At 41.2% G+C, this 15,000-nt stretch overlaps 1 protein-coding gene across 1 annotated transcript in view; it reads right to left on the reverse strand.

Moving 5' to 3' along the window:
* The window catches only part of LOC123512743 (transient receptor potential cation channel subfamily A member 1 homolog), a 23,343-nt gene extending 10,269 nt beyond the window's left edge, over positions 1-13,074 (reverse strand). The window contains 14 exon segments of the mRNA XM_045269310.1: positions 242-384; positions 681-933; positions 1,694-1,890; positions 2,765-2,921; positions 3,846-3,973; positions 5,018-5,137; positions 5,510-5,632; positions 6,331-6,419; positions 6,422-6,488; positions 7,738-8,027; positions 10,836-10,909; positions 11,665-11,870; positions 12,774-12,867; positions 13,048-13,074. Of these exon segments, the coding sequence (XP_045125245.1) occupies positions 242-384; positions 681-933; positions 1,694-1,890; positions 2,765-2,921; positions 3,846-3,973; positions 5,018-5,137; positions 5,510-5,632; positions 6,331-6,419; positions 6,422-6,488; positions 7,738-8,027; positions 10,836-10,909; positions 11,665-11,870; positions 12,774-12,836 (1,910 nt within the window). The 5' untranslated portion in view covers positions 12,837-12,867; positions 13,048-13,074.
* Between the last annotated feature and the right edge of the window lie 1,926 nt (positions 13,075-15,000).

Genomic DNA, 15,000 nt, shown 5'->3' on the forward strand with positions numbered 1-15,000 from the left:
AAGGGATAGGAGGCGAAGGGAGGAGAGGAAAGATAGGATGAGAAAGGAGAAAGAAAGAAAGGATTGAATGCAAAGGAAGAAGAGGAAGGATAGAATACGAAGGTGAAGGCCAGTCAATTAGGTAATCAGTCAGTCAGTCAGTTATCCAGTCAGTCAGTCAGTCAGTCAGTTAGTTAATCAATCATCCAGTCAATCAGTCAGTCAGTCAATCAGTCAATCAGTCAGTCAGTCACTCCCTCACCTGTCCCCTGCCATCGCCGCTAACTGGAGAGCGTTCTGTTGACTGTCATCCTCCGTGGCCAGGGAAGCGCCGCGCCCCAGGAGTAGCCGGACCACCGCCACACGCCCCGCCGCCACGCCCACCAGCAGCGGCGTCTTGTGGTCCTGCAGAAGGCGGTGAAGGAGGTGAAGGAGGAGGATAGAGGGAGATAAAGGAGATTGAGAGAGAGAGAGAGAGAGAGAGAGAGAGAGAGAGAGAGAGAGAGAGTAAAATTATCTATACTCTCCCAAAATACGTTCTATTTTAAAAGACTGGCAGTTTAATGGATATATTCTCTCTCTCTCTCTCTCTCTCTCTCTCTCTCTCTCTCTCTCTCTCTCTCTCTCTCTCTCTCTCTCTCTCTCTCTCTCTCTCTCTCCCCCTCTCCATCTCACCCCTTCCCTCTCCCTCCCTCTCCCACCTTATTAAACACATCCATGGAAGCAGAGGCGTCTAAAAGCATTGAGCAGACTGACACGTGGCCCTGAGAGGCGGCCAGGTGGAGGGGCGTGGAGGAGGAGGAGTTGGTAGCAGTGACATCAGAGCCCTCTCCCAGCAGCACCGCCACCGCTCCCTCGTGCCCCAATCGCGCCGCCTCGTGTAAGGGTGTATCCAGATCCCCGTTTTCTGAATTCAGGAGAGTTCGGCAGCGTGGGATGAGGTCAGTGAGCAGGCTGTAGGAGGAGGAGGAGGTAGTGGTGGTGGTGGTGGTGGTGGTGAGAGGATGGTATTTGAAGAGGAGGAGGAGAAGGAGGAGGAGGAGGAGGAGGAGGAGGAGGAGGAGGAGGAGGAGGAAGAAGAAGAAGAAGAAAAAGAAGAAGAAGAAAGAAGGAAAGAGGAGGAGGGAAAGGGGGAGTAGGAAAACGAGGAAAGGAAGGAAGAAGAGGAAGAGGATAAGGAGGAGGAGGAGGAGGAGGAGGAGGACCAGGAAGAAGAAGAACAACAAGAAGAAGAAGAAGAAGAAGAAGAAGAGGAGGAGGAGGAGGAGGAGGAGGAGGAGGAGGAGGAGGAGGAAACGAGAGTTAAGACAATTTCAATACAAAAACCTGGAAAGTACATTTGATTCTGACGTCGAAAAGTGAAAAGGAAGAAGAGAAGAAATGATGAAAAGGACAAAAAAAAAAAAAAATTAAATTACTTTATTTTGTTTAACCGCGAAATGCCTTGTTACTTATTCAGCTCTCTCTCTCTCTCTCTCTCTCTCTCTCTCTCTCTCTCTCTCTCTCTCTGCAACACTAACTATGAAAATGATCAAACACTCGGAAAAGAAACACACACACACACACACACACACACACACACACACACACACACACACACACACACACACACACACACAATAAAAAGATAAATAAATAAGACAAAATAAAAAAAAAATAAAGTAAGAAATAAAATAAAAATAAATAAATAAAAGGATCTAACACCACATCCTACCCAGTGAATCCTTTCCTCGCCGCTAGATGGAGAATCGTATCCTGTTCCTCATTCCTTCTGTCCACCTGCGCCCCGGCCCTCACCAGCAACTCCACCACGCCCTTGGAGCCTGAGAGCACTGCGGCGTGGAGGGGCGGGAAGCCGTAGCAATCTGTGGCGTCTAGAAGCTCCTTACCACGCCCTGTGCTTAGTAGAACCTGCACGAAAGGAAAGGGAGGAGAGATTAGCGTTGTGTGAAGGGGAGAAGAATTATGGCTTACCAGTGGCGGGATGTGAGGTGAAGTTAGGTGTGTGGCTGTCATTTAGTGTTGTGTGTATGGTTTATGCTTGTAATGTATAGTTGTCTGTTTTAATTTTGGAGTTTAAAGATTTTCATAACTTTTTGTGGATCGCATAGTTACTTTGTTTCTTTTTAGAATTTTTAGGTTTTTGAAATCTGGTGAATGTTATGCTAGTTCTGGTCTGTGTGTACTTTTAGTTAGAGAGAAAAAGATTGGTCCTTATTAGTTAATGGAGGGAAGAGAGGTGAAGTTAGTCGTGTATAAGTGAAGAAGAGAGAAAAATAACTCCTTCATGGTTACTGGAGAGAAGAAAATAGGTAGGTAGGAGCAGATAGAAAAGAGAAATTAATTATGTGTTCATGAAGAAGAGGAGAAAAATAATTCTTTAATTAATGGAGGGAAGAGAGGTAAAGTTAGTTATGTGTATGTGAAGAGAGAGAAAGATTGTTCCTTCTAAGGCAGTGAAGGGCAGAAAAGAGGAGAAGCTAGTCTTGTCTTGCGTAGGTGGAGAAAAAGAAGTTAATTGTGTGTGCGTGATGAAGGGGGAGAAAAAATATTATTCGTTCTTAGCTTGTGGAAATAAGAGAGATGATGAAATTGAGAGGGATGAAGAAGAAAAGGAAGGAAGAGAGAAAGGAATGAATGAAGGAAGGAAGGAAGAAAGGAAGAAAGAAAGACAGAAAGAAAGGAATAAATGAATGAATAAATAAAGAAAGGAAGAAAGAAAAAAAAGAAAAGTAAAGAATGAATGAATAAATGAAGGAAGGAAGCAAAACTCCCTCTTTTTCACCTTGAGCGCCTCCATCTTTCCCTGCTGAGCGCTGAGGAACACTGCGGTCCTGGCCAGTCTGTCGTCAGCACACAGATCAGCGCCGAGGGACAGCAGCATCCTGAGGGCAGCAGCGTGGCCCCCGTAGGCAGCCACCAACAGGGCCGTGCTGTGCTGCCTGACGGAGGGAGAAAGAGGGAGATAGTAGTGGAGAGAGAGAGAGAGAGAGAGAGAGAGAGAGAGAGAGAGAGAGAGAGAGAGAGAAGGAAAGTTATATATTGCTTTATTAAAACTCTCTCATACTCATTTCTCTTCCTTTCTTCAATATTCTTTTTAATTTCTCTTCTCTCTCCACATTCCATTCTTATTTTTTTTTTCTGTAAACTCATATCACACACTTAAATTTCTTCGTTTTCTCTAACATTTCTTTCTAATTCCTCTCTTCTTTCCTCCGCCTCTCTTTTCTTTCTTCTAAATTCCTGATTCTTCTTTTCTTTTCCTTATCTCCCATTTTTATCCTCCTTTCAACTCTCACACCAACATTTCCATCTCTTTTCCTTTCTCCACCTTCCTTTTCTCTCCTCTAAACTCCTTTCAAATTCCTCTTTTTTTTTCTCAATCTCTAATTTCTATCCTTCTTTCAGTCCTCTCACATCCACATTTTAATCTGCCTTTCTCTCTCCATCTCCCTTTTCAATCCTCTAAACTTTCAAATTCCTCTTTTTTCGCTCCACTTTCCTTTCCTATTCTCTAAACTGTTTCTATTTCCTCTTTTCTTTTTCTCCACCTCCCTTTTCTATCCTCCTTTTAACTCTCTCATACCCACATATTCATTTTCCTTCCTTTCTCCACCTTTCATTCCCACCTTCTTAATTTCTTTCTAATTCGTCTTTTCTTTTCTCCATCTTCCATTTCAATCCTCTAAACTCCTTTCTAACTCCTCTTTTTCTTCCCTCTTACCTCCATCTACCATTTTATCCTCCTCTTAATTCCCACACTTATATTTCAATCTCCTTTCCTCTCTCCACCTCTCATTTCCACCAATTTAGTTCCTCTGTAGCTCATTGTCCCCTCTCCACACCCCTTGCATGGTCACACTCACAGATCGAGCTGGTCTTTCGCTGCGCCGCGCTGGACTAAGAGCTTGATGGCCGCTGCGTGATTCCCTGCTGCCGCGTACATGAGAGGTGTCCGCTGGTAAAGATCCGCAACATCCACTGGAGCCTTGTGCTGGAAGAAGAAGGAGTAGAAACAGAAGGTAAAGGAAATGTAGCAGTGTTTCTTACAGGTTAGTTTATTGAATGGAAGAGATAGGAAAGGTTGGGTAAGGCATTCAAATAGCATGTAATAATTGAAGAGAACAGTTTAATGAAGCCGAGTGTTAGGTAAGGAAGGGATTTAGAGTGTTGAAAGGAGAAACTAATAAAGGGAAGGAGTATATAAAGGGAAGGGAAGACAAAAAGGGAGAAGGAAGGGAAGAACTAAATGAAGCAGAGTGTTAGGTAAGGAAGGGAAATAGAGTTGAAGAAGAAAACTAAGGAATGGATGAATAAAAAAACAAAAGAAATCAGAAGAAATAAAGGATAGAGGCAAGAGAGAGATAGGGAAGGTTGGAACATTGAAATAACATGAAATAAGTGAAGGAAAGGGTTAGATAAAGAAGGTAAATAGTGTTGAAGGAAGAAACTAAGGAATGGATGAGTAAAGAACAAAAAAAAAAAAAAGGAGCAAAAGAAGAGAATAAAAGAGAAAAGAAAAAGTAAAATGAATGTTGACGAAAGGGAAGATAAAAGAAGGAAGGAATAAAAAGGAGGTTAAGAAATGGTGTATAAAGAGGAAGGGAAGACAAAGAGATGAAAGGAAGGACACAAAGATAGAAGAACAAAGAGAAAAATGGAAATATGCAGACGAATAATTGCATAAGAGACATACTCATGAATATACAAATCTACACGTACTGATAAGCTCTCCTCCTCCTCCTCCTCCTCTTCCTCTCTCTTCTTTCTCTTTCTCACTGTCTTTTCCTTTCTCTTCCTTTTCTTTCCACTTTCTTTGTTTTTTTTTCATTTGTACCTCCCTCCTCCTCTTCTTCTTCCTCCTCTTACTCCTCCCTCTTTTTTTCTCTCTTTCTCCTCTTTCACTTTCTCTTCCTTTTCTTTCCACTTCTATCTCTATCTCATTTTCCTGATTTTCGCTTTTTTTCTATCTATACCTCCTCCTCTTCCTCCTCCTCCTTTTCTCCCTCCTCCACCTCCTCTTCCTGTTCCTCCTTACCTCCAGTAGCGCCTTCATCACCTCCACGTTCCCTACAGAGGCGGCGGCGTGCAGAGGCGTGGCCAGTTTAGAGGTATCTGCGGCCACGTCAGCGCCAGCCTCCAGCAGCTCTCGCACCACCTGGAAGTGAGGCGGCGTGTCAAAATGTACTGACAGTCTTTCTTATTAATTTGATTTACTGTTTGGTGTGTATTGATGTGATTTCTTTTTCCCTTGTTGTCTTTATACAATGAAGCAGGCTTGTTTGTCATGCGTTATTTGTAATGGTTGTTTTCTAAGTTTAAGTCAGTTCAGGTTAATACAGGTCAAGACAAGAGAAGCAGGTCAACTAAGGCATGGCACACACTTCACCATTCCACTCATTGCCAATCCTGGCCATATAATTCATCAGCAGCAACACCTGGCAGTCACACTCCAGGTGAAGGTTTCAGCGTTGCTACTGAGAAATAATATGTCCAGGATTGGCAAGGAGTCAAGTGGTGGTGTGTGTACCTCAAGGTGGCCGTTGCTGCAGGCGTGGTATAGCGCTGTCTTCCTCTTTCGATCCTTAGCGTTTAGAAACATTTTGAACTGCTTCATGGAGTCTCGGCCCTCCAGCAGCAGCCGTACCACCTCCTGAGGACGTGACACACAGAAACAGTTGGAAAGTGAACTATGAACACTTTTTTGCAGCCCCTAAACCAGAACACCTTTTAACCCCTTCAGTAGACACGTTTTCATATTCATTCTGGTGACTATTTGGTGATTTTATACAGTTTCAGAAACTCATGTGGGGGATTAAAATAGTGAAGACAGTGGTCATTAAGCTTCTGCCCTCCATAGACCCTTCCCAATGTAAGTGAAATCGTCTCATCATACATACACAAACCTCATGGTGAAAATGCGTTCCAGTACTGAAGGGATTAAGAAAATAAACACATGAACAAATGAAAAAATAAACAAAACATGAATAAATAAAAGATAAAACACGTGAATAAAATGCGAATAAAATGTTAACAAAATGTGTCGCGATACTGAAAGGGTTGAAAAATAAACATATAAATAAATGAAAAAAATAATAGATAATACATATGAATATGAATAGAATATGAATACAATATGAGTAAATTAAATTGTTAATAAAATATGAATGAAATGCGTCCCAGTACTGAAGGGACTAAAACAATAAATGAATAAATGAAAACAATAATAACAGATAAAACACATGAATGAAATATGAATAAGATATGAATAAAATGCGTCCCTGTACTGAATGGACTAAAAAGAAAAATAAATGAATAAATGAAACAAATAGTAGGTGAAAGTCTGCTCACCAGATGTCCTCCCTTGGCGGCGCGGTGCAGGGCTGTCTGTTTGGAGGAGTCAGCCTGTCGTAGATTAGCCATGGCGTCCTGCAGGAGAGCCGCGACACCTCCAGATACCCATGAGTAGCGGCCACGATCAGGGGCGTCATCTCCAGCGAGTCCTCGATCTGAAGGAGACGATGCAGGAGTAGAACGATTTTGGATTCTATATTAACTAAAATGCTTTCCATTCTCACCACGAGAGATTGTGCTTACTATGTGGCGATTTTATACATTCAGAAACTCATGTCGGGGATTAAAATAGTGAAGACTCTAGCCATTAATCCCCTGACCTCCATAGACCCTTGCTAATGTCAATAAAGTGGTCCAATCAAACGAAACACTCATGGTAAGAAATGCGTCCCAGTACTGAAGAGGCTAGAATGCTTTCCACTCCCACCAAAAGTATTGTCAAGGTCACAGAGATGATTAGCCGAGTTATCAAGACTGCCTCCCCTCTTGATAACGTAGAAGTTTTGTTATCCTGCCACCAGAACCCTAATAATACTTTCTTCATATCTATTATATCTTTAACACAAATTTTGATATTATCTCGACTTTTGTTCTACTCTCAGTCTTTCATTCCTTTCTCTGGTAAACTCTGGAACTCCCTGCCTGTGTTTGTACTTCCAACTTCCTATGATTTGACCCCATTCAAGGTTTCAAGACATTTTTCCCTTTCCTTTGGCTAATTCTTTCAGCTCATTAAAGGGACTGGTGACTGAGTGGGCCTTTTTTTTTTATATTTCGCTTCCCTTGGCCTCTCTTACATGAAAAAATAATTATGAGTCTCTTTCATGGATAACAAACATAATTGAAATCTGTTAAAAACTCTGGGAGAAGATGAAATTTTGAGCTTATTTTTGTTTTTTAGACTTCCTTCCTTCCTTCTTTCCTTCCTTCCTTCCTTCCTGTATTTATCCCTTCCTAACCTCCAGATCAGCCTTGCATCCTTTCCTTTCTTCCTTCCTTCTTTCTTTATCTCTTTTATTATTCTATCAACCTTCATTCTTTCTTTCTTTCCTTCCTTCTCTTCCAGTCATCCTATTACCCTTCCTTCTTTCCATCCTTCCTTCCTTCCTGCCTTTCTTCCTTACCTCCCATCTTCCTACCACCTTTCATTCCTTCCTTCTTTTTTTCATTCTCTCTCTCTTATCACTCTCTCTTCCTTCTTCTCTCCCAATCATCTTATCACCTTTTCCTTCCTTTTTTCCTTCCTATCTTTCTGCCTTCTCTCCTTCCATTCTTCCTTCCTTCCTTACCTCTCTATCATCTAATCACCCTTCCTTCTTTTCTTTCTTCCTTCCTTCTCTCCCTATCCTCCTTCCTTCCTTCTTTCCTTCTTGTTTCTTCCTTCCCTCTTCCTTCCTTCCTCACCTCCACATCAGCCTTACAAATCTTCACGAGGTCCTTCGCTCCTTCCAGATTCCCTGTCATGGCAGCGAAGTGTAAAGGAGTTTGTCCATATTTGTCCTTTGCATTAACGTCAGCACAATGGCAGTGAAGGAGGAGGATCATCGATATGTCCCTTTCCTCCTCCTTCACCTCTTCCTTCATCGCCTCCTCCGCTTCCTTCTTCTTCCTCTTCTTCTCCCTCTCCAAAGTCATCATTAATGGCATCCTGTCTTCTTCTTCTTCTTCCTCCTTCTTCTTCTTCTTCACGTTTGCTGTTGAAGTAATGGTGTGGTCTTTATTTTTTTTGTTTCTTTTATTTTTTCTTCTACCTCTTTCTCTTTCTATTCTTTCTTCTCATCCTACTACTACTACTATTACTACTACTAATCTACTACTGCTATTTTTTTTCCTATCTTGTGTCACTCTTTACTTGGATTTGAATAGTAAAAGGCCTTCTCTACTTCCACAATATTAATACTACTAACCAAATGCTGATATTGTTTTTTCTGCTACTTCTTCTCCTCATTTTTCTTATATATTTTTTCCTTTTCCCTCACTCCTTTCTTGGATTAAAATAACAAATAATCTTTTCTACTACTACTACTACTACTACTACTACTACTACTATTCTATTACTACTGTTTTCTTTTTTATTTCTCCTGCTCACTTTTCTTACATACTTTTTCCCTCTTGCCTCACTCCTTACTTGAATTAATATAACAAAGGGGAACATCGGAAAAAACTACCTCGTATTTATTCCCAGTTTTTCCCCTCTCTTTCCCCTTCCCTCCTTTCATAATTAATTACGAAGGAATTTTCTAAGACGACGCTCAAAAGGATCAAAGGGGGACATAAATAAAGAGAACTTTGTACAGAAATAAAACGAGAAAATAATAGAAACCTGTCCCTCGTTTTCTATGCTTTTAATGACAGGGGGGAGGGGAGTCTTTTCAATTTTTCAACGTGGTTCTCTTTACAGGTGACACACTTTACCTGTATAGCTTGTCAAGGTTAAGGATTTGTAGTGGCAGTTTTTACCCGCCATTCAATCTTGTCTCGTATCATTATAAGCCAGAGATAAGAAAGATAAAGGACTTCAGCTTAATCTCTTCAGTAATGCACTATTTGGTGATTTTGTACAGTACAGCTTCAGAAAACATAAATTGGGATTAGAATAGTGAAGACTGTGGCCATTAATCTTTTGACCTCCATAGACCCTTTCTAATGCAAATAAAATCGTCTAATCGCTCGAAAAAAAAAAATCAAGATATAAATATGTCCCAGTATTGAAATAGCGTCCCAGCAAGAAAAACGAGAGGAAGACAAAAGGAAGAAGTACACAGATGATACAGGGAGAGCAAGAGGAGATGGAAATGAAATAGAGAGGTGTGGCATTGAAAAACACACCTTAACTTACGAAGAATCCCAGGCAACAAGGCAAGAGGAACACCAAGAGAGAAGTACATAGGTGAGCCAGAAAGAGCAACAGGAGATGGAAAAAAATGATTATGAGAGAAGAGGCAATGAGAGATGGACCTTAGCTTATGAAGAATACCAGATAACAAGGCAAGATGAATACGAAAGGGGGTATATAGGTGAAACAGGAAGAACAATAGGAGGTGAAAGAGGACAGTGTATATTGCAAATGACATGGAGAGAAAGGCAAGCTATGGTCGCCAAGGTGTGTAGAGGTAAGGTATCTAGTTAACGACCCCTTGTCACACCATCCAGTGCTGTAAAAAGAAAGGAAAATTGGAGGAAAAAGGAAAGGGAGGGAAGATTGAAGGATTTGCATTATAAAGAAAACGAAAAGATGAAAAGTAGTGAGAAGGAAAGAGAGGAGAAGACAAGGTAATGGAGAGAGAAAGATGGAGAGTATAAAGGAAAGAGAAAAAGAAGACAAAAATTAATGGAAAGAGAAAGAAAATAAAATGGAAAATTAAAAAGAAAAAGATAATGAAAGGAGAAAGATAGAATGTGAAATGGAAAGAAAAGAGAAGAAAAAGATAATGAAAAAAGAAAGATAGAAAAATGGAAAGAGAAAAGAAGAAAAAAGATAATGAAAGGAGAAATATAGAAAGAAAAAGAAGAAAAAGATAATGAAAAAGAAAGATAGAAAAATGGAAAGAGAAAAGAAGAAAAGCAGAATTGAAAGGAAAGACAGAAAACGGAAAGAGAAACCAAGAACGAAAGTGATAAGAAAAAAGAATAGAGAAGTAGAGAAAAAGAAGAAAAAGAGATAAAAAAAAAAGGCAAAAAAAAAGACCCTGCTACTCTGAGGTCAGCCTGTAGAAATATCTTACACCATCTCACGCCTCCATATTTCCCAGAATTCACTGTCAAGGTTTCTAAGAGACACCTACCACGCTCAGTTCAGAAGACAAAGAAGCCAGAGAGAGAGAGAGAGAGAGAGAGAGAGAGAGAGAGAGAGAGAGTGTGTGTGTGTGTGTGTGTGTGTGTGTGTGTGTGTGTGTGTGTGTGTGTGTGTGTGTGGCCGTCGAGAGGAGAGCGGGGCGGAAAACACTCCCCAAAGGAGCAGCTACCTGTTCTTTATTTTCAGCCCAGTGAGAGGAAAACAAGTAGAAATTGACCATTTTTATCTCCCTTTGGATAACGAATGGGACCAGAGCGAGTGTAGAGAAAGGCCTTGCTCTCCCTCCACCACTGTTATCGACGGCCACAGAGATGATTAGCTGTGTTCCCTAGACTGCTTCTCCCGCCAACAACGTAGGAATCTTGTTGATCTGTCACTAGGAACGTAAAAATACCCTTAAAGGAAACGAGAGTCTGAATTTTGAGAGGTAAGCGAATGAGAAAATAGAATAAGCGCATAAGAAATATTCATATAGTCTGTTTCTATATTATTACCGGAGAGAGAGAGAGAGAGAGAGAGAGAGAGAGAATGACGTTAATGAATATATGAAAATTACAAAGATGAAGAAGAGGAGGAAGAAAGAAACAGAAGGGGTGAGAAAATAACAACAACAACAAAAACAAAAACAACATCAACACACACACACAGAGAGAGAGAGAGAGAGAGAGAGAGAGAGAGAGAGAGGAACACTCACCAACACACTTACCAGTATTACCATCAGTCTCAGTCACATCCACAAGAGCCTCAATGGGTGTGTCCGCTCTCAGCTTAGCGCGGCACCTACAAATAATGTGTATGAGTCGAGGGAGCGGCGAGGAAGGCACTTAAATAGCATGCAATAAGCGAAGGGAGTAATCTGATGAAGCTGAGTGTTAGGTAAGGAAGGAAACTCGAGCGCTGGAAGAAGAGAATAAGCAAGGGAGGGAACAAGAACAAGGACATCACAAACAAAACAAAGGGAGGCAAGAGAGAAGCAGGGAAGGTGTCAGGGCTATTAGTGTGATGAAGAGACAGGCAGGTGAAGGAAGGCAGGGTGACTCAAAGACTAGTGGTGCGTGCTGATGGTGGTGGTGGTGGTGGTGGTGGTGGTGGTGGTGGTGGTAGAATGAGAATTATATGTTAGTTAAGTGATGTGTGTGTGTGGAGTGATGGTGATGACTTTGTTGATGGTAGTGGTGGTGGTGATCGTGGTGGTGATGAGTTACAGGAAGGAAAGAATGAAATGTTTACTGAAAGTGATGTGTGTTGAGGCTTCAGTGGTGATGATGATGGTGGTGGTGGTGGTAGTGATAGTGGTGATGAGTTACAGGAACGAAATAGTAAAATGTTTGTTAAAAGTGATGTGTGTTGAGGCTTCAGTGGTGATGATGATGGTGATGATGATGGTGATGACATTAAATACTGCTAAAGGTGAGGAAAGAAATGATAGAACTTATAAAAATATTACTATAAATCAGATATATCAAGATCACAAATAAAACTCTCTCTCTCTCTCTCTCTCTCTCTCTCTCTCTCTCTCTCTCTCTCTCTCTCACCTGGCGGCGTAGTGAAGGGGCGTGCGGGCATCGGGTCCGGGCTGGTCAACATGGGCGTGGTGACGTAGGAGGAGGCGGGCGGCGGGGAGCTGGGCAAGGCGGGCGGCGTGGTGCAAGGCGGACATTTGCTCCTCATCTGTTTGGTTCACATCCTCGCCGCCTCGAAGCTTCAGTTCCAGTGCCTCGGTGTTGCCTTGTTCCGCCAGCTGAGACGCAACGGGGAACAATTTTTTCATATAAGAGGGGGAAAGCTGGCCAAGAGCAGCGTAAAGGTTAAATAAAAATAAATAAATGAATAAAGGCCTACTTAGTTGTCAGTTCCTTGCAGTGAGAGAGCCTAAGGGATAAATGTCTTGAAACTTCTCTCTTGAATGAATTTGAGTCATAGGAAGTTGGAAGTACAGAAGCTGGCAGGGAGTTCCAGAGTGTGTCAGAGAAAGGTATGAAGGATTGAGAGTACTGGTGGACAGAATAGTGGTGAAAGGAAGAAGAAAGTCAGGCAGGGACTTCTAGAGTTGACCAGAATCATATAAAGGAAGTTTCAAGAAACCTTTAGGCCTACACGTGGCAGTCCCTGAACGAAAACATCTACCTATTTCCATTATTATGACGAAATTATACTAGAAAAAAAACCTGGAAATTTGTTGAGAATGATAAAAAAAAAAAAAACTAATTAATTTGTGTTTTTCTCGATCTTGCCTTATAATTCATCTTAACCCCTTCAGTACTGGGACACTTTTTTACCTTGAGATTTGTGTACGATTAGGCCATTTTATTGACATTAGGAAGGGTCTATGGAGGTCAGAAGATTAATAGCCACAGTCTTCACTATTTCAATACACGACATGAGTTTCTGAAGCTGTATAAAATCACCATATAGTAAGCAGAATTAATATAGAAACTCATGATCTTTAGGCCATTTTAAGATAGTTTGACATGTTTTTAAACCAGAAGATAATGGCCACAGTCTCCACTATTGTAATCCCCACATGAGTTTCTAAAGCTGTAAAAACTCTCCAGATAGTAAGCAGAGGGAATATGGAAACACGTCAAGGTACTGAAGGGGTTAAAATTCAGCCTCTCTTGACCCTAACCCAACGCAGACTGACCTGGTGGATGGAGAGGGTGAGGTCATTCTGTACGCGGAGACTCTCGCTGAGGATGCTGACCATACATGACCTGCTCCGTGAAGTCTTGCCTGACCTGCGGGGGGGGGAGGTGATGCTGAGGTCAGGTCACTGTGCTCTCTACAAATTCATGGCTTGTGTGTGTGTGTGTGTGTGTGTGTGTGTGTGTGTGTGTGTGTGTGTGTGTGTGTGTGTGTGTGTGTGTATTCTTTTTCTTTTTTATCAATTAAGCTTCACTAATAATTAGCTTACTTACTCAACAGTCACCGGAGAAACGCCATCCTCTTCTGAAATAACAATAATAACAATAATAATAATAATAATAATAATAATAATAATAATAATAATAATAATAATAATAATAGTAACAATAATAATAGCGTCAAAATAACAGAAGCAGTGTCTTGCCTTGGTCAGCCTTTGTGTAATACGCCCCCATGATAACCACCACTCTCTTCTCCTCTTCTTTTTTTTATCTTCTTTTAACTTTTTTCCTTCACCTGCAACAATGGTACAAGGTAATGGTGGTGGTGGTGGTGGTGGTGGTGGTGATGGTGATGATGGTGATGAAGGAACGAAAAGGCTAGAATATGAATGAGAGAGAGTAAATGATGTGGAGATGAGTATAATGAAGATGGTGAAGATTGTGAAGATGAAGAAGAGGAGGAGACAAGAGGAAAGGGAAGAGGAGGATGAAGAAAAGAAGAACAACAGGAACAGAATCACCATCAGCAACAGAGAGAGAGAGAGAGAGAGAGAGAGAGAGAGAGAGAGAGAGAGAGAGAGAGAGAGAGAACCTTATTATTACCTTGTTAGAGGAAGTTAGAATAATTTCCACCCTAAAACACACACACACACACACACACACACATCATAACATTTTTTTCACCTTCATTCCTTCTTGCCTTTCATTTCAAGTTTTAACACAAAAAGAAAAGAAAAACACATAGACAATCTTGAAATTCAGCAGAGAGAGAGAGAGAGAGAGAGAGAGAGAGAGAGAGAGAGAGAGAGAGAGAGAGAGCGTGTGCCTTACCGTGGAGAGCCGAGACAGTAGTAATATAGTGAGTGTCCTTATTTAGGTTGACTTTCTTATCAAACTATGTAATCAAATAATTCTTAAGGGAGTGATAACGATTGCCATAGAAGAGGAGGAGGAGGAGAAGGAGGAGGAGGAGGAGGAGGAGGAGGAGGAGGAGGAGGAGGAGGAGAAAAAAAAAAAAATGTAGAGAGAGAGAGAGAGAGAGAGAAAGAGAGTGTGTTTGCCTTATCGTTTCTCACCTCATTAAGAAAGGTGTCCTAAGATAAGATTTTTATTGGTTCTGTTCATGATAAGTAGTAGTAGTAGTAGTAGTAGTAGTAGTAGTAGTAGTGGTAGTAGTAGTAGTAGTAGTAGTAGTAGTAGTAGTAGTAGTAGTAGTGTGTGTGTGTGTGTGTGTGTGTCGCTTGTCTTCCCTCTGTCCAGCCAGCGAAGTGTGTGTTCTTAATGTATCACACTGCCACTGAAGGTCGTTTAATTCAAGGCAGTGTGTCAGTTGCTTTGGGCGGATCACCAGGTCACCAGGCAGCTTTGTGTAGTGCTTGTTGTGTGTTCAAACCCCTTCAGCACCAGGACACGTTTGCGTATTCATTCTGCTTACTGTTTGGTGATTCTATAGCTTGGTGCCTTGTGAGTTAAAGTGGCCTTGAAAGTCTTTCATTTTTTCTTTCTATTGCTGTATTTCGTTTAGTTTTATACTCATTATTATTATTATTATTATTATTATTATTATTATTATTATATGGTGCTGAAGGGATTAAATATTTTGGCTAACTCTTATGTCATTTAGGGAACTGGCAACATATTAGGCCTTTATTTTTCCATATTTTGTTGTCGTTGGCCAGCTGTCCATCCCACATAAAAACATCAATGAAAATAAAAAAAAAGTTTTGAGAAGCTCTATCCCCTCCAGAGCAGTCAGGTTCCCCTCAAGCGGGAGTCCCATACGGCTATTGTCTCACCATTTTACCAAGAAGCTCAAGAACGTCTAGGTGTTGGCTTTTCAGGGAATTCCCGGTCTGCGGCGCTGCCACGCTTGCACCACTCCGCACCTCAAGTCAGGCACGTAATACTTCCAAACTGAATATGTTGTAGTATATATACATTGTGATGCTCGAATAAAGCAAGTTAATGTTATTTTTGCTTTTTTTTCATATATCTTGCATTGTT

Source organism: Portunus trituberculatus, chromosome 34 (assembly GCF_017591435.1).
Source record: "Portunus trituberculatus isolate SZX2019 chromosome 34, ASM1759143v1, whole genome shotgun sequence".
NCBI lineage: Eukaryota > Metazoa > Arthropoda > Malacostraca > Decapoda > Portunidae > Portunus > Portunus trituberculatus.